Consider the following 26,665-nt stretch of genomic DNA (forward strand, 5'->3'; position numbering starts at 1 on the left):
TCACTCTCCAGTCTACCATTTTGAATTTCTGCATGCCTTTTCTCCATATACTCTCTCCTTGCCCTCAGACCCAAGGCACAGTGCTGGCTTTAGGTTACATGAGAATTTAATCTTGGATCCTCTCTTGACACAAATGACTCATCTCTAAACTCTTAAGGCAGAAGCATTCTGCACAGTAGATAAGAACTCTAGGGGAATGACGTAATTTCTGTTTTGATACAGTTGTCTATAAAAAGAAAGACTGATGCTAATACTAATGTAAAAAGGTTCTGAGGATGAAATCCATTGATAGAAATGAGGACGAGATCAACCAAGATTCAAGACACTTTCCTAAGCATGTATCAAACTTCACACTTAATAAATCACAGTGCCCACAACCACCTCATGATGGAAGAACAGGCACTAGTCTCATTTTCTAAGTGAGGAAACTGAACATCAGAGAGGTCACATGATTGGCCATGTTCCACAGAGCACTTGGCCACTGGAGATTAGATTTCCATGTGGCACACATCAAAAATGCAGTTATTATCAATCACTGCAATGTCACTTGGTAGGCTGTCACATACTAGCATCGGTTTAGTCAATCGTATTAAACACCATATGTGCTCTTTTTATTAAATCACACATTAATTGAGATGTTTACGTTTCTCCCAAATGTATTATAACACAGGATTACCGTCACAGGCCTGACCCTCTCCTTGCCCCTTCCCGTCACCAAGTCGCCCTTTCTGCAGCGGACTTACTACCGTCACCTGTCTTGGCTCTTCCCCGGGGCTCTCCCAGGTGAAAAGCTGGAGAAGTGCCCGTCTGTCTTATCCACTAGACTGTTTGTGGCAAAAAGGCAGACTGTCCTTAACTCCATAACCCTTTATACTATGACTAAAAAAAAAAAAAAAAAAAAAAGAATACGAGGTTTTCAATGACTCACTGCCACTATCCTTGTACTGAAACTTCCCATGCCTCCCGCTGCTTATCACAGTAAAAACTCATCCTGGATAAACACCTCCACCAAGGTGTATGTCCAAAACAATGTTTTAATCATTCGTTACTTATTCATCATCCGTGCATTCAGTTACTATTTACACGATCCATGTGATGTCTTAAGACATCACGTTACATATTAAAAATAGAAAAATACCTACTTCTAGTTACATACCACAAAGACTTAGCTGTAGCATGCACGTGCTATGAACTCAGAGCTCCTTCTGCTTCCTCTGCTCTCAGAATTCCGCGTCAGGGACTAGCCCAAGTACTACCTCTGCCATGCCGCTGGTCCTCCACGTCTTTACTCTGAGTAGGCAGAGAACTCGACCTCTAGTACTTCACTTACCTAATTTCCCCTCTACTGCAATTACTTAACCCTCCTCCTAGAGTGCAACCTCTTGAAAACACAAGCCACTTTTCTGTCTTCCTGGCCTGCCATTTCTAAGCACAGTAGCTGGGACATTTTGGAAACTGTCAGCGGTTTCCGGTGAGGATGGGATTTGATACTTGCCACACTGAACGATGAGGGGAATGGCCACGGCTTGTCTTCTTTGGTATTGGATGAACTCTGAAGATCTCTCCATATCTTTATTCTGGTTTCTCAATTCATTCCAAAACAATGAGAGATTTCTGTTGCCTGGGGGAGGGGACAAGCAATGAACAGTATAAAAAAACAAAAACAGAACAATCAAGCTGATCAACAAGGGGAAGTTTAGATAAAAGCACATGCATATATAATATCAACTGTGTTAGTAATGTATATGTATTAGTAAGAACTAATACATATACAGAAATAATAAATTAACATGTTAATATTGGTTATCTCTAAGTAGAGATACTATTGATTAAACATGATGACTGATATATATGTTCTTGCGTTTTCAAATTGCATGTAGCAAATGTGCACTACCACAAGTGTGCACTAACTTTAAAATAAAATTAAAGACAACAGTAGTCATCAGAGTTACATTTTTATTGTTGCAATAAAGCAAACTCTAAAAGCCACCTTTAAAATTATTGATTCAAATATTTGTCAGTCCTAGCAAGTAATCAGAACATTCTTCTTTAAAAAAAAAGCACTTTATATCACCTATTTTTTTTCCTAGCAATCATTTATTATGCTCTACCCTAGCCCCAAATTCTGTATCCCTCCTTGCTTCACAGCTCTCATCACAGGAAACCATCAGAGTCCTGCTTAGGAGGCTGTGTTCTTATCCTTTGATCTAGCAATTGTACTGCTAGGAATATATTACAGCATTGTTAAAACAGCCAAAAAAAAAAAAAATAGAAACAATGTAAAAGCCCACGAAGAGAGAACTAAAAATTTCCATTGCCGAACAATGGAACCCTAGGCAACCTCAAAAAGAGAGAGGTAGAGTAAAATGAAGTATTGTACCAAGATTGTCAGACAGGTTTAATTTGTTTTAAAAAAATATACAAAACATCATCTGAGAATAGCAGCATTTTGTAAGTTACAAAGAAAGCACTTGCGTATAAAATGGTGAATATCTTTTTTTTTTTTTTTTTTTTTTTTTTTGGTTTTTCAAGGTAGGGTCTCACTCTGGTCCATGGTGACCTGGAATTCACTCTGTAGTCTCAGGGTGGCTTTGAACTCACAGCGATCCTCCTACCTCTGCCTCCCAAGTGCTGGGATTAAAGGCGTGCGCCACCACACCCAGCTTAATGGTGGGTATCTTTAGAGAGAAAGTTGAGGGGAAGGCAAGAGAAAATGCTTTCACTTTTCATGTTTTACTTTCTGTGAGCGCCAAATATTCTTACATTCACGTGTATTACTTTACAAAGCTTTTAATAGTAAGAAATTAAATCTACATTTGATAATTTTACCCAATGTGATAATCACTAGCCACCAACTCATATAGCTATTGAGCTCTTAAAATTATGACAAACGCCAAATCTTTTCACCAATTTACCAATTTCACAAAGTTCTTCTGAAATATAAACCTTGAAATACTTGACACATGGCTACTCTTTCAGTAACTTTAACATACGGCCATGTAATTCATGCAAAACGCAAATAAATGAACTTAAACCTTACTGTTGTAAAAATTCCAGGCTTGGAATAATGTGCTTGACCAGCAGGCCAAGAATACAGTATTCAAGAGAGACTTCCTCATTAAGCTGATCTAAAAGTAGGACTTCACAGATTCCTAAATCCCTATCTTATCTCCTCATGAAATCTCGGGCGGCCCCAGCCGTACACGCTCCTTAGCATTCTGCTTTTTGCAGATCGCATTCCTGTCCTAGCTGTTTGGTCCTGCTCCGGCCCGCACGCCACTTCTCCCCACACCAGACCCCACGGCACTAATCCTGGGAGGAGCTGCAATTCGCACTTCCATGTGAACTATTTCGTCTTGACTACCTACCTATTTGCACAAGCCGGGGCGAGCCACTCTGGATTTTCTAATCCATACAGTGAGGGAGTCCAGAAAGTGGTGAGCCAGGTGTGATGGCACACACCTTCAGTCCCAGCACCCCGGAGACTGAGGTAGAAGGATCGTCGTAAGTTTGAGGCCAGCCTAGGGCTACCAAGTGAGTTCTAGGTCAGCCTGCGCTATGGTGAGACCCTACCTTGAAAAACGAACAAAAGGGAAAAGGGACCAGTAGTGTCCTGGGGCGCGCGTGCGCGCGCACACACACACACACACACACACACACACACACACTCAAAATGAAAATAAAATAACAAAAGAAACACGTGGAAGGATTTTATTTTATATATATTATAATGGGTTTTATCCTCTGGCTGCTACTCCTGTTCCCTTGGAGACCTTCTCATTGGCATTATGCAATGTGGGGAAATGAAGGTCTCTGCCAGTCCCTGTGAGGCAGGAGGGGATCATGCTTCACAGTATTCCTACCCCTGTAGAACAACTTGTTTTTTTGTTTTGTTTTGTTTTGTTTTTCAAGGTAGAATCTCACTTGAGCTCAGGCTGACCTGGAATTCACTGTGTAGTCTCAGGGTGGCCTCGAACTCATGGCAATCCTCCTACCTCTGCCTCCCGAGTGCTGGGATTAAAGATGTGCACCACCACACCCGGCTAGAAAGACTATAAAACAATGTCTTAAGTATGCTAAAAGACACAAAAGAAGGTGTAGAAAATGTCGAGAAAATGGTGTAGAAACAAAAGGAAAATATCAAAGGTATAAAAACAATTCTAAGAAGAAGCATAAGAAAATTCTACAGCAAAACAAATTCATTGACTGAAATGAAAAATTCACCAAAATTATTCTAATGCAGATTTGAGCAGGCAGGAGGAAAAAATAAAAAAACAGTAAGGGTCCAAGACACAGTAATAGAAAGTATCTGTGTCTGAGGAACAGAAAGAAAAATGACTGAAAATAGTGAACAGAGCCTCAGGTATTAGGGAGGCGGCATTAAGTAGACCAACATTTACTCTGTCAAGATTCAAGAAGAAGAAAAAAAACAGAAACAGGGAAGCATGGACCATTTAAAAACATAATGGCTGAAAAATTTCCACATTTGATGAAAGATACTTAAGCAAAGATCTGAGAACCTTAATCAATGCCAAAGAGGACAAACTGAAAGACAGAGCAAGATCCCCTACCATGGAAATGTTGAAAGTCGACAGGAGTGGCAGCCCCCGTGGCTGTATTTAAGAGAGAAGCCTATTCCGTTCCCTCCTTCTGTTGCCTGTGGTTTGCAGAGTCAGAGCAAGGGCTGAGGAAGCCAGCCGGGGGGGGGACGGACGGACGGACGGACGGACGGACACACAGTATATGCAGAGACATGTCCACTATGAATCCCAAATAGATGACACGGGTATAGAAAGCTACACCAATACAACTGGTACCAATTTTAGGCTAAAAACTATTGAGGTGGGCAAAGCAAAAGGACCCAGGTTTGATTCCCCAGGATCCACATAAAGCCAGATGCACAAGGCTGCATACACACACACACACACACACACACACACACACACACACACACACGTGTGTGTGTGTATACATATATGTATGTATGTATGTATGTATGTATGTATGTATATGTATATGTATATGTATGTATCAGAGCTGACTGTGAGGGGACAGGCCTGGAGGACGTCAGTGTAAAACAGTGACTGCAGAAAACAGATCACGAGGCCAGTGAAAACATCAGCAGGGCTGGTGGGGGACAAATGTGATCAGGTCATGAAGAAAGCAGCGGACTGCACAGCAGCAAAGGACCTGATGGATTCTTCGGAATTTCGGTTTTGGAAATGGATGTTAAGAACACAGCAACTTTCTCGAACCAGTGGGCCCGGGGCACTAGCTGGCGGCGCAGAGAGGCACAGAGGGCCATGGAGCAGTCGCCTGCCCTGGCCCCTTCTCCCCAGCGGCTTAGTCTCAATCCGAACCTAGGAGAAGGTTACTGGTGAAATGTGTCACACATACCTAACCGCAGGGTCTCCTGTCTTCACACAGGCCAGAACTTGCAAATGGTCAGTCCCTGACTTCTTTTTGTTAATTCCCTTGACTCAAGGCGGTTAACTTCAATGCTCAGAACTGTTTTGGACCTTTGTGCTGGTTAGTAAAATGAGGTGTCTGATCTTTCTTGGTTTTCTGTTAGCAGACTGTTTCTTATACTTGGTTAGGAAGTATTTTGTTATGATGTTTATGTTGCCATGTTGAAATGTCAGTTTAGGTTTCAGAGGATGAAATTCAGCTATTTGGAATGAAACAGAACAGCCAGTGTTTTCCACTTTCTATACATATGGTTCCATGAGATGTCGCGGGCAAGATGTGGTTAACGAGTTCCGCCTTGTAGCACTACAAATGGAAATAGAATGCTACTGATTAACAGTTTCTTCATACGTTACATACAATTTGTGACTACAGAATGGTTTAATTTGTTACACATTATCTAGCCAAACAACTGAAGATGTGTGTAATAAATATTGTACTTGTTGGATGTATAAAACAAAAGATAAGGAAAATTGGGCTGGAGAGATGGCTTAGTGGTTAAGCGCTTGCCTGTGAAGCCTAAGGACCCTGGTTCGAGGCTCGGTTCCGCAGGACCCATGTTAGCCAGATGCACAAGGGGGCGCACGCGTCTGGAGTTCGTTTGCAGAGGCTGGAAGCCCTGGCACACCCATTCTCTCTCTCTCCCTCTATCTGTCTTTCTCTCTGTGTCTGTCGCTCTCAAATAAATAAATAAAAAATTTAAAAAAAAAAAGATAAGGAAATTTTTTTTTCTTCTTTTTCTTTTTTGTTAATTTTTATTAACGTTTTCCATGATTATAAAATATATCCCATGGTAATTCCCTCCCTCCCCATCCCCACACTTTCCCATTTGAAATTCCATTCTCCATCATATTACCTCCCCATTACAATCATTGTAATTACATATATACAATATCAACCTATTAAGTATCCTCCTTCCTTCCTTTCTCCACCCTTTATGTCTCCTTTTCAACTTACTGGCCTCTGCTACTAAGTATTTTCATTCTCACGCAGAAGCCCAGTCATCTGTAGCTAGGATCCACATAAGAGAGAGAACATGCGGCGCTTGGCTTTCTGGGCCTGGGTTACCTGACTTAGTATAATACTTTCCAGGTCCATCCATTTTTCTGCAAATTTCATAACTTCATTTTTCTTTACCGCTGAGTAGAACTCCATTGTATAAATGTGCCATATCTTCATTATCCACTCATCTGTTGATGGACATCTAGGCTGGTTCCATTTCCCAGCTATTATAAATTGAGCAGCAATAAACATGGTTGAGCATGTACTTCTAAGGAAATGAGATGAGTCCTTTGGATATATGCCTAGGAGCGCTATAGCTGGGTCATATGGTAGATCAATCTCTAGCTGTTTTAGGAACCTCCACACTGTTTTCCACAATGGCTGGACCAGATTGCATTCCCACCAGCAGTGAAGAAGGGTTCCTTTTTTTCCCACATCCCCGCCAACATTTATGATCATTTGTTTTCATGATGGTGGCCAATCTGACAGGAGTGAGATGGAATCTCAATGTAGTTTTAATCTGCATTTCCCTGATGACTAGTGACGTAGAACATTTTTTTAGATGCTTATATGCCATTTGTATTTCTTCCTTTGAGAACTCTCTATTTAGCTCCATAGCCCATTTTTTGATTGGCTTGTTTGATTCCTTATGATTTAACTTTTTGAGTTCTTTGTATATCCTAGATATTAATCCTCTATCAGATATATAGCTGGCGAAGATTTTTTCCCATTCTGTAGGTTGCCTCTTTGCTTTTTTCACTGTGTCCTTTGCGGTGCAAAATCTTTGTAATTTCATTAGGTCCCAGTGGTTAATCTGTGGTTTTATTGCCTGAGCAATTGGGGTTGTATTCAGAAAGTCTTTGCCAAGACCAATATGTTGAAGGGTTTCCCCTACTTTTTCCTCTAGCAGTTTCAAAGTTTCCGGTCTGATGTTAAGGTCTTTAATCCATTTGGACTTAATTCTTGTGCATGGAGAGAGAGAAGAATCTATTTTCATCCTTCTGCAGATATATATCCAGTTTTCAAAACACCATTTGCTGAAGAGGCTGTCTCTTCTCCAAGGAGTATTTTTGGCATTTTTATCGAATATCAGGTGGCTATAGCTACTTGGGCTTACATCTGGGTCCTCTATTCTGTTCCACTGATCTACATGTCTGTTTTTGTGCCAGTACCATGCTGTTTTTGTTACTATGGCTCTGTAGTATAGGTTAAAATCAGGTATGGTGATACCACCAGCCTCTTTTTTGTTGCTCAGTATTATTTTAGATATTCGAGGTTTTTTGTGATTCCAAATGAATTTTTGGATTGTTTTTTCTATTTCCATGAAGAAAGCCTTTGGAATTTTGATAGGGATTGCATTAAATGTGTAGATTGCTTTAGGTAAGATTGCCATTTTCACGATATTGATTCTTCCAATCCAGGAACAAGGGATGTTTCTCCACTTTCTAGTGCCTTCTGCAAATTCTCGCTTGAGTGTTTTAAAGTTCTCATTGTACAGATTCTTTACTTCCTTGGTTAGGTTTATTCCAAGGTATTTTATTTTTTTTGATGCAATTGTGAATGGGAGTGATTCTCTGATTTCATCCTCTGTGTGTTTGTTGTTAGCATATATGAAGGCTACTGATTTCTGTGTAGGAAAAATTTTGATACAGACAAAAGTAGCTATGCATAAGGGATTTTCAAGAGGATCATCAGTAGATTTCTCATCAGAAATCACGAGCTGACAGATTCAAAGCTGACAAAACAGTCAATAAAGAACTCTATACCTATTCCAATGATATTCTTCATAGAGTAGGAAAAAATTCCAAAATCCATAAAGAAGCACAAACGTTCCAGGTCAGTCACAGCAATCTTAAGCAGAAAGGCAATGCTGAGTACTCACAATACTTCATTTCAAATTATACCACAAAATCACAGCAGCAAAAATCAACAGAATAATGGTACAAAACAGGAATGAACAACAGAATAGAGCACAGCACCTCAACAGTAACCCACACATTCATAGCTAGTTTTATATTTTTTGGAAGAAATTGTCAAGTACATAAATTGGAGGACAGACAGCCTTTTCAAACCTTGTTACTGGTTAGCTGTAAATCCACAGATAGAAGAATTAAGCTAGGGACCCACAGCTCATAATTTCAAATAAAAATGGATGAAAGATGTGAAACTTTGAAATTGCGAGAAAAAAAAAACACAGGCAAAAGATGCCTGCATAGGCAAGAATTTTCTGAAAAGAACTATAATAGCACTCTGGGAAAAAGTGAAAGAATTGGCAGATGGAGTTGCCTGAAATTAAGAATCTGCAAAGAAAACATTCAGCAGACTGAATAGACAGGCTACAGAGTATAAGAAAGTCTTTCCTGATCATACATGTGACAGAGGACTAATATCTAGAATACATAAAGAACTGAAAAAAAAAATAACCACCAAGAACTTAACCACTCAGTGAATGGGTAAATGAGCTGAAGAAAAGACATAAGGACAGCCAGTAGGTGAACGAAAAGGCTTTCGATGTGCTTAACCATTAGGGAAATAGAAATTCAAGCTACACTGAGATTCTACCTCCTCCTGTCACCACAGATAACATTGAGAAAGCCAACCAATGCTGTACAAAGGGACATAACCAAATGCAAGAATGAATTTCAAGAGAGCACGGAAAATCATCTAAACGCAGTAAGAAAGGCAAATAAAGAAACAAAAAGGGGGGCTGGAGAGATGGCTTAGTGGTTAAGGTGCTTGCCTGTGAAGCCAAAGGACCCAGGTTCAATTCCCCAGTACCCATGTAAGCCAGATGCACAAGGGGGTACATACATCTGAAGCTCATTGCAGTGGCTAGAGGCCCTGATGCACCCATTTTTCTTTCCCTGTCTCTCTTCTCTCTTTCTTTCTCTCTCTCTCTTTTTCAGTAAAAATCAAAAAAAGAGCTGGGCGTGGTGGTGTCTACATTTAATCACAGCACTCAGGAGGCAGAGGTAAGAGGATCCTTGTGAGTTCAAGGCCACCCTGAAACTACAGAGTGAATTTCAGGTCAGCCTGGGCTACAATGAGACCCTACCTCAAAAAACCAAAATAATAATAATAATACTAGTAATAATAATAATAATCATAAAGAGAGAGAGAAAAGAAAAGAAAGAAATGAGAAGGGGAGTGGGGAGATGGGACTCAAAGCCTAATGGCCTGGGTTCGATTCCAAGCAAATGACAGTAAGAAGCAAGCAGGCGAGGCTGTACTAGTATTGTACAAAATATACTTAAAACAACCAAAAGTAATCAAATGAGATAATACCACTTTATATTCATTAAGGGCACAATTCACCAATATGATATCATAATCATAAGCATGTATACAGTAAACACAGGTGCTCAAGGTTTTATAAAACAAAATCTACTAGTCATTAAACCTGAAATAAATCCCAACACAGTCATAGTTGGTGAGCTTAATGTCTGTTTAGGAATCCATAGACATTACCCGTAAGTGGGTCTCTGAGGTTGCTTCCAGCGAGGATTGACTAAAGGAGGAATCCTTTCCCCCAGGGTGAGCCCCTCCCCCAGAGTGGGTGGCCCCCTGCAGTGGGCAGAAGGCGGGGGGGGGGGGGGGGGGGAGTTATCTTAGGAAGATATCCCCACCTGGCTGCTCGCTGATTTCCAGTGTGGACTGAAGACCAGCATGGACTGAAGACCAGCGGGCTCTGCAGGACACCTCTAGGCTTCCAGTGCCGGACTGGCACGGCTGCAGCGTCCAGCCTTGAGGACTGAGTGGCTACCAGGTTTCTTGACTCTCAGACCTGCAAACTTCTATTGTTGGACTATCGTAAGCTACTCCAATAAATTCCCCCTTTTTTTTTAAATTTATTTGAGAGCGACAGACACAGAGAAAGACAGATAGAGGGACAGAGAGAGAATGGGCGCGCCAGGGCTTTCAGCCTCTGCAAACGAACTCCAGACGCGTGCGCCCCCTCGTGCTAACGTGGGACCTGGGGAACCGAGCCTCGAACCGGGGTCCTTAGGCTTCACAGGCAGGCACTTAACCGCTAAGCCATCTCTCCAGCCCCAATAAATTCCCTTTTAATATAATTCATTCGATTGGTTCTGTTCCTCTAAAGAGCCCTGACTAATACACTCTCCATAGTCTATCTGACCACAGCACAATGAACCTAGACATCAACAACAGCAGAAAATACACCAATTCCTGGAGACTGAACAACACACTACTAAAAAATGAATAGGTCATTGAGGAAATCAAGAAGGAAACAGAACTGAATGACAATGGAATCACATCATACCAAGTCTTATAGAACACAGTGAAGGCTAAGAGGAAAGTTTATAGCTCTAAACGTTGACATTTCAAAAATAGAAAGAACGCAAATAGTAATTTAACAATCCATCTAATGGCTTTGGGAAAACACGAACAACCCAAATCTAAAAGTACCAGGTGGGAAGAAATAATCAATGTGAAGGCAGATATAAATGATTTGGAAATGAACAAAGCAATTTTTTAAAATGATCAAATGAGTAGCAAGTTCTTTGAAAAAATAAACAAGTTTGATAAACCTCTGGCTAAATTGGTCAAAAGCAAAAGAGAGAAAACTCTAACCAACAAGATTAGACATGAAAAGGATGTTACAACAGATACCAATGAAATTGGGAGACTCATCATGACACATTTCAAAAACCTATATTCCACAAAATTGGAAAATCTGGAAAAAATTTGTGAATTTTTTGATTCATATGACCTATGAAAGCTAAACCCAGAAGAGATAAGTTATCTGAGTAGAGCTATAAAATTTAATGAGATTGCAGAACTAAAACCCTCCTGACTGTCCAGGCCCAAATGGATTCACTGACAAATTCTACCAAACCTTCTCTGAAGAATTAAAGCCAGCTCTTCCTCATTAGACCCTGAGCCTTGGAAGGTGTGATTGAGATGTTACTCAGTACTCCAGTCACTTCTTCCCAGCACTATGATATGCGGAAAGAACGTAAGAGCCAAAGGAAGGGTAGGACTGCTTACAATGTGCTCCTCCAGACATAAAATGGCCTGGATATCCATGACCTCACAGTGCCTGACACTACCTACACAAGACCATCATAGGAGGAGGAAAAGATCATGATATCAAAATAAAAGAGAGACTGATTGAGATGGGGAGGGGATATGATGGAGAATGGAATTTCAAAGAGGAAAGTAGGGGCAGGGAGGGTATTACCATGGGGTATTTTTTATAATCATGGAAAATGTTAATAAAAATTGAGAAAAAAAAAAAAGAATTAAAGCCAGCATTTCTCAAGCTATTTTACAACTGAAACAGAGGGAATGCTTCCTCACTCCTCAGATGAGACCAGCATTACACTAACATGCAAACCAGAGACACAACAGGGAAAGAAAATTATAGGCCACATAGATACAACTAAGATGAACTTAGATGCAAAAAAAACCCCTCAATATAATTCTTAAAAATCAAATCTAAAAGCCCATAAAAAACTTTGATCAAGTAGGTATTATTCCGGGAATGGAGACATGGTTCAAATACAGACATCAATAAACAAAGTATATCACATGAATAGACTTAAGGACAGAAATCACATGACCATTTCTCTACAATAAAAACATTTAAAAACTGATGAAAGAAAGTAAAAAAGATGAGAAAACAACTAATAATGGCACTAAACAGCACTGTAGAAAACTACCTCTTGGTTAGCTAACTGAAAGACATGTCTCTGAGAAAGGGCTGAAGGGTTGGCTTAGCGGTTAAGGCGTTTGCCTGAAAAGCCAAAGGACCCAGGTTCAATTCCCCAGGACCCACATTAGCCAGAGTGCACAAGGGGGTGCACGTATCTGGAGTTTGTTTGCAGTGGTTGGAGGCCCTGGTGTGCCCATTCTCTCTCTTCCCCTCCATGCCTCTTTCTCTGTCATATGTTTTTAAGGCTCTTAGAAAGAAAGAGAAAGAGCTCAAGTGAAATATCTTGGGCAGAAGCATCCTGCAAGGGTGAAGAAAGCTTTACCCTAAAACCATAGGCTTTGGCTAGTAAATCCCAGTGCCAACACTGGGTTAGCCCCTCATAGGGAACTGTTGCTCAGGGAGGCCCCCAAAACAAGGCAGGCCATAGTCAAAGCACTTGGTTACCCACCAGAACCAAAAAGGAAGACCCGATAGCGTGAGACACCACAGGCCGTGGTCACAGGACAGTGAGAGGTCATGCTGGAACTGAAGTGAATCAGTGAGGTGAACAAGCACTGGATCCTGCAAACTACAACATCAACCAGCCAGGCCAGCTGTACCCGCCAGGGCAGTAATGCCACACAGGCTACAGAGGTAACGAAGTGCGCGCTGACGGCGTCCGAGGCTGCTCTTGGTAGGGTGGAATTCATGATTAATACTGAGAACTAAGTCCCAATTCTATGGCTTGGAAGGTCATGGACTTAACAGGGAAGTTTCCACTGTTTTCTGGCTAAAAGGAGAGGAAATGCCTGTCCAAACATTTTCTAAATGGCTGTATTAATCCTTTCTGATCCATGTTGCTCCCACTCTTGGCTGGAGATTCAGAGTTTTACAGATGACAGCAAATACTGGGAAGACCCTAAGCCCATCATACTGACAAGAAAATAAATCAGGTTGCCTAGCAAAAGATGAGTCATCTTTATCACGTCTGTCAGGGCCTTGGACACATTACAGAGAACCTGGAAGATGAAAAGTGAGTGCTGGTCTCACTGCTAGCCTGAGAACCTCCTCCAGGGGATGGTAACTGACACTGAGGAGATTCAAACTCATTAAAGCAGAAAATTAGCTGCTAAGAGCTCAACACTAAAGGATATTTATAATACACCCTCCAAGGCTCAGGGCACACTTCAGAAGAAGAGGCAGTGTTAAGAATATAAGAGGCGTATGAAGAAATTACTCAGTGGCTAAATGTGCTTGCTTACAAAACCTACCAGCCCTGGTTCGATTCCCCAGTGCCCATGTAAAGCCCCGTGCACAAACTGGTGTAAGCATCTGGAGAGGAGTTCGGCTGCAGTGGCAAGAGGTCTTTGCATGTCCATCCATACTTTCATACATTCTCTCCCTCCCTCTCTCTCTATCTCCCTCTTTTCTCTCTGTGTCTTGAAAATAAATAACAATAGTTTTAAGAGGAATGTAAGAGGCTCAGGATGGGAAGCTCTGTTCGGAAGCACTGCCACCCTCTCTCGCTGCAGCCAAACATGGATTGACTGATGCATTCATGATTACACACTTTCCACTGAAAAACTCACAGAGGGGAGCTCTCGGTGGACTGGAGATAGGGGCGGGGGGACATAAGAGGATAACCTGATGAGACTATGACCAATTTGCAGTATCTTTATATGTTAAAGCTCTCAATTAAAAAAATGACTTAGGGCTGGAGAGATGGCTTAGTGGTTAAGGCACTTGCCTGTGAAGCCCAAGGATCCAGATTTGATTCTCCAGGTCCCACGTAAGCCAAATGCACAAGGTGGCGTATGCATCTGGAGTTCGTTTGCAGTGGCTAGAGACCCTGGTGTGCCCAGTCTCTCTCCCTCCCTCTCTCTCTCATAAATAAATAAAAATGTATTCAAGATGTAACACCACCCTGGTACATTAAATAGAAGTGTCTGTCGTAAAAAAAAATAATAATAAAAAATTAAAAAATAAAAATGTAAAAATTTTTAAAAAGCTGTCTTTAAAGACTCAGTTGTTGCCTCCTCCTTTAAGACTAGTTGGTGTTGCTTATGTTTCCTGTATAGTGGGCAATTAACGAATAAATTGGAATCCAATAAAAAGCAATTACCTAAAACTGGGTGTGGTGGTGCACGCCTTTAATCTCAGCACTCAGGAGGCAGAGGCAGGAGGATCTCTGTGAGTATGAAGTCACCCTGAAAATACAGAGTGAATTCCAGGTCAGCCTGGGCTACAGTGAGACCCTACCTCAAAACACCAAAAACAAAAAACAAAACAAAACAAACCAACCAACCCTTAAGCTTCAAAAAAGAGACTAAGGTACTAAATTATTTTGTTTCGTGTATATAGTGTATAACGATATCACTGTGACACTGTGTGGAAAGGCTAACTAAAACTAAAGACATATGAAAATAACATGGAAACCTACTTATTTCTAGATAGGAGATAAACACGCATACCCACAGACTCTCACACACACGTGTGTGTGGGTGGGGGAGAGAGTCAACAAAGGTACCCTGCATGGTGGGCACTGCTTCTCCCCAAAGCTGGAGGTTATTATAGGGAAATAGAGCCATGGACGGGATGCCTCCTGTCTGGTTGGAAAGATGTCCCCGTGGCTGCACCAAAAGTACAGGCTATTACCACTGCTCTTGGTTGCTGCCAGAACTATGCTAAAAAAAAAAAAAAAAATGGTATTGCTGAAGAAAGCACATGCTTTGGTTGCACAGCACTGAGAAATCGAGCCAGTGGGGAACTGGAAGCCTTCTCCCCGAGGACTAGCTGTACAGACTGCATGGAGAGAGAAGTCGTGAGCCATGTTTCCGAGTGGTGAGCTCCGTCACCAGCATACGCAGCCAGCCAGGCGCTAAGTGTGCACGGGCTCAGCAGCGGCTTGGCTGCCATGGGGTGATCAACTGCCTGGTGATCCGACCTGAGGGTCGCTGCTTCGGAGGGAATTCATCATGCCTCAGACTGGATACCTAGCCAACAGCCCACGGCTGGGAGGTCATAACCCCTGAGAGGAAGCTACTCGCATCGTCTGGATAAGTGGAGACACTATTCCTATGAAACTGCTAGCTAGATGACTGCTGCTCTGGTCTTGAGTTAGAGACGCTTCTTTTTTAGTTGACAGTGAGTACGGGGGACACTCAAAATTTGCCCAAAATGCAGAGAATAAGCGGCTATGGAGGGCTCCATGCAAAATGAGACAGCTGTATCATTCCCTCCAAGGCTCAAGGAACATTCTGGAAAATAAGCAGGAATGCAAGCACTGGAGGGTGGGGAGGAGTGCTGTGATGTGCTGTCTTCTGCACATGGCACGGCTGTTGTGTTCTGGACTTCACGGCAACTGCCATCACCTGCCCAAGACCTATGCTCAAGACTTACCAACATTCCACCTTGGGCAGTGGAAGAGGGCAAAGAAATATTTAAAAATACATTAAAGCAGAGCGACTAGTTAGAAAGAAGGAGCGCAATGGAAAGGGTGGGGAGGAGGAACAAGAGGAGCTAACGGGAGGGGAATAAGGCCAAAACGCATTAAATACATGTATAGCACTTGCCAATATAAACCAAGGAAACTAACTTACTAACTAAATAAAATAAATAAATACATAAAAATAAAATAAAGCTGTGGATATGCTCAATAATAAAGTACTTTCCTGATATGTTCAAGGGCCTGACTCTAATCCCCAATACCACAAAATAGTAATAATAACAATAACATAGTTTAACTCATTTTCTGGAACTCTCCCAATGACTTCCCACAGCACTCAGAATAAAATGAAAACTATCTAAAAAGGTTTCCTTTATGTCTCCATTTTTGTCTCCAAACTTAGTTCATTCCTCTTTTACCTTATCTATTACACTATAGCTACAAAAGCTTTCTCAGAGTCTTAAACATAATAAATCTTTCCCAACTCAGAAAGAAATAAAAATATATTCACAATAAAATGAATTTTAAAATCAATTGAAAAACCCTAATAAAAACTTGAGGACTTGTAGCCCCAGCAGTAGGGATACGGCCCACGACAGGAGAATGGTATGAGTTTGAGAACAGCCTGGGAAATCTAGTGAGATATCTCAAAAATAAAAAGAGAAATAACAAAAAATTGAAAAGGGGGATCAGCAGTTAAAGGCACTTGCTTGTAAAGCCTAATGGCCTGGGCTCAATTCCTTGTACCCACATGAAGCCAGATGAACAAAGCGGTGTGTGTCTGGAGTTCGTCTGCAGTGGAAGGAGGCCCTGGCATGCCCACGCCCACTCGTGCTTGCTCACTCATTCTCTTTTTCTCTAGAATATGCTATTAACCAATGAATCAAAGAAGAAATCATTAAGAAATTAGAAAAAAAACTTAACAATGAGCAAATACACACACACACACACACACACACACACACACACACACTATACCGAAATTTGTGGAACACAGCAAAAATAGTACCCTGGGAGAAAATTATAAGGAACCAGGCAACAATGCTAGCTTTTATAATTTCTATCCAATCAAGTATAAGAGTTCCTAGACAAAGCAATTAGGCAAGGAAAACAATAAAATGTATTCAAAGCCAGGCATGGTGGCATACACCTTTATCCCAGCACTCAAGAGGCAAAGGTAGGAGGATGGCTGTGAGTTTGAGGCCACTCTGAGACTACACAGTGAGTTCCAGGTCTACAGCAAGACCTCACCTTGGAAAACCAAAAAAAAAAAAAAAGAAAAAGAAAGAAAAAGAAAAAAAAACTTAATTAAATTAAGGGCATCCAAATTGGAAAGGAAAAAATAAAATTGACTCTGTTTACCACTGATATGACCTTATCTAGAACATACAAAAGACGTCACACTTCAAAAGAAAACTGTTAGCACTAATAAACAAATTGAACAAAATAGAAGAGAAAAATCAATGTCCAAGACTGGGGATTTGTCTCAGATGATAGAAAGCTTGCCTAGCATGCACAAATACTTAGGTTCAAGCCTAACAACACATAAATCTGGGCATGGTAGTGCATGCTTGTAAGCCCTGAAGTTGGGAGGGAGAGACAAGAGAAATAAGAGTTAGTTCATCCTTGCATCTATGGAGAATTTAATGCCAGCCTAGGATATAAGTAACCCTGTATGGAAAAAAAAAAATCAATGTCTCAACAAGGCATAACAACACACACCTTTAATCCCAGTACTCTGAAGGCAGGGGTAGGAGGAGGATCTCTGGGAGTGTGACGCCACCCTGAGACTACATAGGAAATTCCAGGTGCATCTGGGCTAAAATGAGACCCTACCTCAAAAAAAAAAAGCAAAAATTTATAAAACAATGTGTCTAAATCTAGTGTATGTCAATCACCTAACAATGAGCCATCCAAAACTGACTATCCCACTGAAAAGAAGGAAGGAAGGAAGGGAGGGAGGGAGGGAGGGAGGGAGGAAGTTAGTTAGTTAGTTGGGTCTCTATAATCCCATGTTTTTTATATTATTATTCACAATTGGCAAGATATGGAATCAACCTATATATGTATCAGTAGAAGAATGGATTAAAATATGCAGTACATATATGTGTGTGTGTGTTTGTACGCATGCACATGTGCATGTGTGCTTACGTATGTGTATGTATATGTATATGTATGTGTGTGTATGTATGTGTATATATATATATATATATATATATGGATGAAGGAAGGAAGGAAAGGACACAATTTTTCATTTAAAAAGATGTAAATCCTGTCATTTACAGCAATATACTTAGACATGGAAGGCACTGTGTTAAGCTAAAGAATCCAGGCACAAAAAGACAGAAAGCATATGGCTCTCACTTATATACAGAATCTACCTAGTTGAGCTCATAGAAGCAGAGAGTTGAACAGTGGTTTATGGAAGGTTTGGATGAATTTGGTAAGTTGTTGATCAAAGTCAACAAATTTCAGTTAGACACGAGATGATTCACATCACAATGACTGTGGCTAGCAACACCATACTTGGAAAGTGCTAGGAAAAACAATGCAAGAGGAAAGTTCATAGCGACATCATCTGTGATAGTTGAGTTGTGGAAGAAACTTGAAGAGTCTATGGATAGATAAATGACTAGGTAAATGACAGTCTATACACAAAATGTATTAGTACTCACTCTCAAAAATGAAGGAAACTCTGACATGCTTCAACATATATGAACCTCAAGGATATCACATTAAGTAAAATAAGCAAGCCATAGTGAGACAAATTCTGTCCAACTCCATTTATTCTGAGAGGTGGAGTGAGAAACACGGGAAAGTAGAGCAGAGAGGAAGGGGAAGCGGAAGTGAAGTGTAATGAGTTCCTGAGTTCAGACGTCCAGTTCACAGGACGGAGTTCTACAAGTGAACGCCCGTGATGTTGTACGGCAGGAGTAATGCTCAGTGACACCAAGCTGCGTACTGAAAAACATGGAAAACACAGGGCTGGAGAGATGGCTTAGTGGCTAATCCTGCAAGGGCAAAGGACCCAGGTTCGATTCCCCAGGACCCACGTAAGCCAGATGCAGAAGGTGGCGCATGCATCTGGAGTTTGTTTGCAGTGGCTGGAGGCCCTGGTGCACCCATTCTCTCCCTCTCTCTTTCTCTCTCTCTGCCTTTCTCTCTCTCAAATAAACTAAAAAAATTTTTTAATGGAAAATGCAGTGATTTTTATGTGAGCATATTTCACCACAATAAGAAAGGGAAAGGTGGTGAGCGTCTGCAGAGATGTAAGTTACCACTGTACTTCCTGTATTTGTCCTCTCTACTGGTCACTTCCCCAAGACCAGCTTCTCTGTAAGCACAGGCAGGCTTCCTCACTCAGCATGGAGCTCAGTGCTCGGCCCTCAAATGCAGCTGCTACTGTTTCTGACAAGATGCCTCGTTAATGTGTGGAGACATTACGATGAAATGACGTCTCTCCCAGAAAACATTAACTGCAACAGTCACTACAACACAGCTGACTTGCAAGATGAATGCCCACTGCAACCCCAACACAAACATTTTAAGAGTGGGGAAAGTTGTTAGAAACACAGGTGCACACACACGTTCATGGGGCTGGGTGAGTCCCACCCTGCCCTGTGACCACAGCACCCTAAAACACCCAACACCTTCCACCTTACTCGTTAGTTGACTTTCTGCCTCTATCTCCACCTGGATGTTGAAATCACTGGCCTGCATAGGGCCTTTTTTGATAGCAGCTGGTACACACGGCTTTCCATTTTCATATGGGACTATACAGTGCTAAAGAATTACTGCTCGTGAGTGGCTGAAAAGGAAATCTTGCCCAAACAACTAAAGGCCATGCCCAATAAAGACCATGGCCACACTCAAGGTATGTATCAGGACACATAAGTCGTTTTGGAAGGGGCGAGACGGTAGAAATTCCTCCTGCCAACTGCCAACGCAGCCTCCACTGCTTTCGTTCATGCAGAAGCTGCTCTGACAAGCACGTCTTGTAATTGTGCTCGTCACGGGGTGAAGGCAGATTTTCGGGGGACTGCGCTCTGGGGACTAGGGAATGCACCGCAAGCACGTCAATACACTGCTCAGTTTGTAGCGATGTATTCAGCTCCTCTGACTTTTTTCCCCTCGGCATCCACGTATTCCAACAAGACCATGATGACCGACATTAGCAGGTGCGCGTGGACTAACACTTCCAAACTGCATCTGCACGGTGCAGGCTGAGAGTGCACAAGAAAAACGCTTGTCCCCCTGACTCCGGAAGAGAACATCGCTACTGACAAGGATCGTTTGGTGTCTTAGGGTGGCCTTCACAAACACAGAGGCATACAGTGATGGATCCTTAATACACATGGTCTTGATAACTGGTACTATGTTTGTGTATCTTAATGAAGATGTTAAAACCACCCTTTTACCTACATGTGACTCAAGAGGCCAGAGTGAAATTTAAAAACTTAAGAAGTTTTAGAAATACATTTATAATATTCCAGCTCTCAACAAAACTAGCCATGCAGATAAGCTATAATTTTAAAAATATTTTTTTTATTTATTTATTTGTCAGAGAAAGAGAGAGAGAGAGAATGGGCACACCAAGGCCTCTGACCATTGCAACTGAACTCCAGAGGTGGGCGCCCCCTTGTGCATCTGGCTAATGTGGGTCCTGGGCAATCACACCTGGGTCCTTTGGCTTTGCACACAAACGCCTTAAGCACTAAGTCAACCCTCCAGCCCAGATGTAATTTTTCATTGATTTTAAAATTATATTATTTTAGCAACCTTGAGATAGACCGATTTAAAAATTCAGATTACTTCTGTGAGGAGTAAATGCCTAAGATCTCAAGCTAATATTCAAAATTATGAAAGAATACATATCTTGAGACTTGTCTGAAGAAACAACAGGTTCATTAAATTAATAGAGAAATCTGGGATCAAGGCACACAGAATTAGTCTCAATTTCGAACAAGGAGCTATGAGGAAAAAACTATAAAAGGCTAATTTACTGTTAGCTATGTATGAAATACTTTATTCAAAACTACTTCTAAATGCCACCGAAAATTTGATGATTAAATAAATCAGAATAGTTTTTCAGGAGCCTTTTAAAGATTTATTTTATTTTATTTATTTATTTGAGAGTGACAGAGAAAGAAGGAAAGAGAGAGAGAGAGAGAATGGGCGCACCAGGGCCTCCAACCGCTGCAAACAAACTCCAGATGCATGCATCGCCTTGTGCATCTAGCTTACATGGGTACTGGGGGATTTAGCCTCGAACTGAGGTCCTTAGGCTTCACAGGCAAGCACTTAACCACTAAAGCCATCTCTCCCGCCCTCAGGAGCCTTTTAAAACCAACAATTAGGGCTGGCGAGATGGCACAGTGGTTAAGCCAATCGCCTTCAAAGCCTAAGAACCCAGGTTCAACTCCCTAGTGCCCATGTTGCAGTGGCTAGAGGCCCTGGAGCACTCGTTCTCTCTCTTGCTCTCTCATAAATAAATGAATAAACGAACAAAACCAAACAAACCAGCGATTATAGCCTGATGTTTGGCAAAAATCCAGTGAGTAAAAGACCAGTTCACCCAGGGAGAATCTACCTAAGGGACATACCAGAGGTGCTGCCCCCTAGAGTCAGTTTCATAGTTATGTAAACAAAACACAATACATCTGGGGAACCAGTTAACAAAGGACAAACGTGACAAAATATGGAGATGGCTAGAGAGATGGCTTAGCAGTTAAGCACTTGCCTGTGAAGCCTAAGGATCCCGCTTCGAGGCTCGACTTTCCAGGACCCACATTACCCAGATGCACAAGGGGGCACCCGCGTCTGGAGTTCGTTTGTAGTGGCTGGAGACCCTGGCACGCCCATTTTCTCTCTCCCTCCCTCTCTCTCTCTGCCTCTTTCTCTTTCTCTATCACTCTCAAATAAATAAAAATGAAAAAAAAAAGTGACAAACTATAAGACTAAGCTCTGTAAGTAGAGCTTTGAAGGTCTCCATAAAAATAAGGAAGCCTAAAATAGTTTATAAACTACTGGGGAGACTCAAAACTTATCTAAGTATTGAGAAGTAACATGAAATAAGACATCTCTGTCACACCCTCCAAGACTCGCAATCGTGGCAGAAGAGGTGGCGGAAGAACGCAGGAGCCGAAGGCAGAGAGGCGCGCTTTGCATGACTGTCCTCCGACACAGAGGCAGTTGCATTCATGACCTCTCAGCGCTTGTTGCTACCTTGTAAGACCTTCAAAATATGAAGGGGGGGGGATGACATCAAAGAAGAAAAAGGACTAGTTAGAAAGAAGGGATTCAGTGAAGGAGGGAAAGGGAGGGAGAACGAGTGAGCAGAATGGGAGGGAATTAATGATGACTGTGTATGTGCATGGAGGTTGTCAATAAAACGTTGAAATATAAAAATAAATTCATTAAATAGTGTGAACTCAAAGCACCAGAAAAATCCCATATCAGATCCTCATCTTCGGGTAGTTCTGCATCCAAGTCAATGATTTTATTCTACTTTTAAAGACATGCTGAGATGGGAATTGCATCCAGTCTCAGAAGACTTAAGTCATACTTGCTCATTTGATGGATATTGGCTTGCTTGTCCCCGCCCCTCTCATCTTTCGCTAAATTTACAGTCAGATTATTTCTAATTAGGTCCGAGGTGTGATAATAGTCACTGTAGGGCTGGAGAGATGGCTTAGCGGTTAAGGTGTATGCCTGCAAAACCTAAGGACCCAGGTTCAATTCTCCAGATCCCACGTAAGCCAGATGCACATGGTGGCACATGTGTCTGGAGTTCGTTTGCAGTGGCTGGAAGCTCTGAAGTGCCCATTCTCAATCTCTCTCTCTCTCATAAATAAATAAAAATAAAATTTTAAAAACATAAGTCATTGTAACTACAATGAGGTGACCTGTCATTGTCATTTGGACTTAACAAAACTTTTGAGTAATTTTACATGTAACCACTCCTAACTGTAAATTGGGGTTTATATTTTTGAAATAAAATTTATTTTGCTATGAAATTAAGATATACAGTATGATGTGATGTGACACAAATGAAAACACCAACCATATTACATAGATAACTTGGCTTCTGTTACCCATTTTTTTGTTTTATATATTTTTTATTTTTTTATTTTTATTTTTTGGTTTTTCAATGTAGGGTCTCACTTTAGCTCAGGCTGACCTGGAATTCTCTGTGTATTCTCAGGGTAGCCTCAAACTCACGGTGATCCTCCTACCTCTGCCTCCCGATTACCGGGATTAAAGGCGTGTGCCACCATGCCCGGCTAATTTTTTTTGTTTATTTTTATTTATTTATTTGAGAGCGACAGACAGAGAAAGAGGCAGAGAGAGAGAATGGGTGTGCCAGGGCCTCCAGCCTCTGCAAACAAACTCCAGATGTGTGCGCTTCCTTGTGCATCTGGCTAATATGGGTCCTGGGGAATGAGCCTCTAACTGGGGTCCTTAGGCTTTACAGGCAAGCACTTAACTTCTAAGCCATCTCTCCAGCCCAATCTCTGATTTCTTAAGCCCAGAGTCCTTAACTATAACCTAATCTCCACTAAGGTTTGCAAGTCTGGGGGCTTTGTCCAGGGACGGTAGCAAAACGTCAAGCTGCACCAATCAAATTGTACTGAGCTCCAGATAAAGCAAAGGTACCAGGTTTTCAGTATGTCACGTGCAATACAGATGAGATACTCCAAGGTAGTTTGTAAGAAACATTATTAAAGATGTTAAAAAAAATAAATAAATAAAGCCGGGCATGGTAGCGCACACCTTTAATCCCAGCACTCGGGAGGCAGAGGTAGGAAGATCGCCGACAGTCCGAAGCCACCCTGAGGCTACATAGTGAATTCCAGGTCCGCCTGAGCTAGAGCAAGACCCTACCATGAAGAAAAAAAAAACAAGCATTCTCATCATACAAGTGCAGTCAGAAAGCAGAGGGACACAGCGCTATCTATGGTGACAATTCCAATCACCAGGCTAAAGGGATGCAATTGACTAACATCTAAGAATAGTCAGGTAACATCTAAGAACATGACCGTTTTTTCAAAAAAAGTCAATCTGATGAGCTATCCTGTTATTTGGTTAGAGTTGAAATGATTATATGACTATATGAAATGAAAAGATTACGAACAGATTATAAACATTTATGTCACTTAATCAATTAGGCAGAATGTCTGTATCATGTCCTAATATTTTAGCTATCTACTTTTAAATATTTTTGTATTTATTTGCAGAGACAGACAAAGAGAGAGAGACAGACAGGGGAAAAACTCCGGATGAATGCACCACTTTATGCATCTGGCTTTCCCTGGGTACTGGGGAATTAAACCTAGATCACGAGGCCATCTCTCTAGCCCTATTCTGGGTATCTATAAATCCTCCCCCACTAGGACTTATTCACAGCAGTTTTTAGCACTGGATATTTCTGATGCTCTTGTGCCTTGATGAAATCACCAACTAATGTGATAATGGTACCTGAAAGGAATTTTCCCCTTGTGATTTCTAGAAGTCTTTCTTTATGGATATATTAGGCATAATATATCAATAAATTACAGCAAATAAAAATGGACATAATAAAACAAGAGAACATAATCAGGATGTATTTCTGGGAAAACTCTGTGATTTGACAACTGATAATTAGTTGCTGCTAGTATCTTTCAAAAGAGACAATTGTAGGATAATAAATGGCTCCCAACAGAAGAGGCGCATTTCTCTTTTTAAATTTATTTTTCCTTTTGAGACATGTCAGTCACAAGCTCACTATGTAATTAAGGGTGACTGTGACCGTCTTGATTCTCTTGCCTCCACCTCACCAGCACGGGGATGGCGGTCATGTATTGCCACACCCAGTGTTCATAGCGTTGGGAAGCAAAGCGACAGCCTCATGCATGCGAAGCAGTCTTCCACCCGAGCTGCATGCCCAGCCCCGGCCCGGGATGAGATGCCTTAACAACAACAAAAAGCACATCTAAATCTGATCGGGCTGCCAGTCCACAGTCTTCAATTTACAAAAATGACACCAGAATGGAAGAACATGTGAGCCCACACCTAGTGACGCAGCTGGCAAAATCCAGATGGAATGAAAACTACCAGACAACAAGGTCAGTTTTGCCCACAAACAAACTGCCAGGATAGACAAGGGGAAGGCAGAGGGCTAGAGAACAGACAAGGGGGCCAGGTGGATATTACACCAGATCATTCAGGGTACAAACCGTAAGCCAGGCACTTTACCACACTGAGGAAGGGCTGATCAACTTGAGCTGTGGTATCTGCACTGTGATTTGAAAGAGCGCGTCCTTTTAGGAACACTTGCTAAAGAATGATAGCAGGCTGGAGAAATGGCTTAGCGGTTAAGGCATTTGCCTGCAAAGCTAAAGGGCCCGGGTTCGATTCCCATGCACAAGGTGGCGCATGTATTTGGAGTTCCTCTGCAGTGACTACAGGCCCTGGCACACCCGTTCTTTCTTTCTCTCTCTCTCTCAAATAACTAAATAAAAATAGAAACAAAAAAGATAGCAATGAGCATCTGGAATGATGCCTACATAATCCAGTGCAAGCACAGGCACAAGCGGAGGTGACCACTGCGGAGGTGAGGTGGCGGTAAGGAGGCTTCAGTTCATGTCTCCTTTCTTCCCCGTTTGAAACATCACACGGGCATGAGCTTGCTAGGGGCTTCCGCAGAAACCAGAACGCTGCAGACTGGGCAGTTTAAACACCAGGCACTTCTTTTTCTCTTGAGGCCCCTCTATTTTCCTTGCAGATGGTCACCTTTTTCCCACTGTCTTTTCTTGGCATGTACTTGTCTTTGGGGGTCTCTCTGAGGGTCCAAATTTCCTCTTCTTATAAAGATACCACTTACACTGGATTTAGGATCCATGGTAATGACTTCATTTTAACTTAAATACTTCTTTGAAGGCCCTGCAGCCAAATATACTCACATGCTGAGAGGTATTGGAAATAGGACTGCAAGATTCCAGGGGTGCACAATGGGGCCCACAAAAACCATAATAAAAATAAATTATAAGGGCTGCAGAGATGTCTTACTGGTTAAGGCACTTGCCTGCGAAGCCTAAGGACTCAGGTTCAATTCCCCAGTACCCACGTAAGTCAGATGCACAAGGTAACGCACGCATCTGGAGTTCCTTTGCCGTGGCTGGAAGCCCTGGCATGTCCATTCTCTCTATGTGTCTCCCTTTCTCTCTCAAATAAATAAAAATATAAAAAATTATAAATTACAATGTTTAAATTATAATTATAATAAAATTATACATTTTATACTTTATAAATTCAAAATTTTAAAGATATGAATCATTTCCTGACCTAGAACTTAAGCTTGTTTTGCATTTTCACCTTTAGTATCTACAGAGGCCTCCTCACTCAGTATGTGCCCCTAGCAGAGCTTTGGTATTGCATTTTCCTCGTAATGAAGTTCAGAGACCTTAGGAACTAAAGTGCATCTAAAGGCAAATACAGTTTCATTATGAGCAGGTGACAATATCCTGATACTACAGTATTGTCTAGTTTTCAAAGAAGTAACTCAATCCAGGAATGTTAAACCTCCCTTTCAAAATTAGACAGACACCTGCATGTTGATAGCATTTTTGCGGCAACCTAAGCTAGAAAATTCGTAATTAGTGCCTGTCCTTATCCAGGGTCCCAAGTACCCATGTCCACGTTGACAGAGATCATCAGTAGGAGCACACAGTTTTCTCTCTTACTCAACAGGACTGACATGAAGTCAGGGAAAATAGTAGCTAGCCTCTAAACAAATCTGGTAAAATGAAACATTAACTACAAGTCAGCATTAGATTTAAAAAAAAGAAGAACCCTAACAACCTGACTGAATGGGGCCAAATAAGGCGGTAAAATTTTTAATAGTGATAAATGTACAAATTGAGGACTAAAACTGATGGCTGGAAAAATATAAAAGACGTCAGGCTTTACAAGAACACACACAAGAACACACATTAAAATTTTTTTCCCGGAAAATCTAATTAGTAAAAAAACAACAAAAAAAAGACACTAAGAGTCGATAATGTGCTTAGTGAGACTTAATGAGCCGCTGGGCTATACCAAAAGCACACGAAGCACTT

General features: G+C 41.5%; 1 protein-coding gene across 1 annotated transcript in view; it reads right to left on the reverse strand.

The window, feature by feature from the left end:
- The window catches only part of Morc1 (MORC family CW-type zinc finger 1), a 168,681-nt gene that overhangs the window by 68,410 nt on the left and 73,606 nt on the right, over nt 1-26,665 (reverse strand). The window contains 1 exon segment of the mRNA XM_012950005.2: nt 1,496-1,621. Coding sequence (XP_012805459.2) covers nt 1,496-1,621 — 126 coding nt within the window.

This window comes from Jaculus jaculus, chromosome 4, assembly GCF_020740685.1.
Source record: "Jaculus jaculus isolate mJacJac1 chromosome 4, mJacJac1.mat.Y.cur, whole genome shotgun sequence".
NCBI classification, from domain to species: Eukaryota; Metazoa; Chordata; class Mammalia; order Rodentia; family Dipodidae; genus Jaculus; species Jaculus jaculus.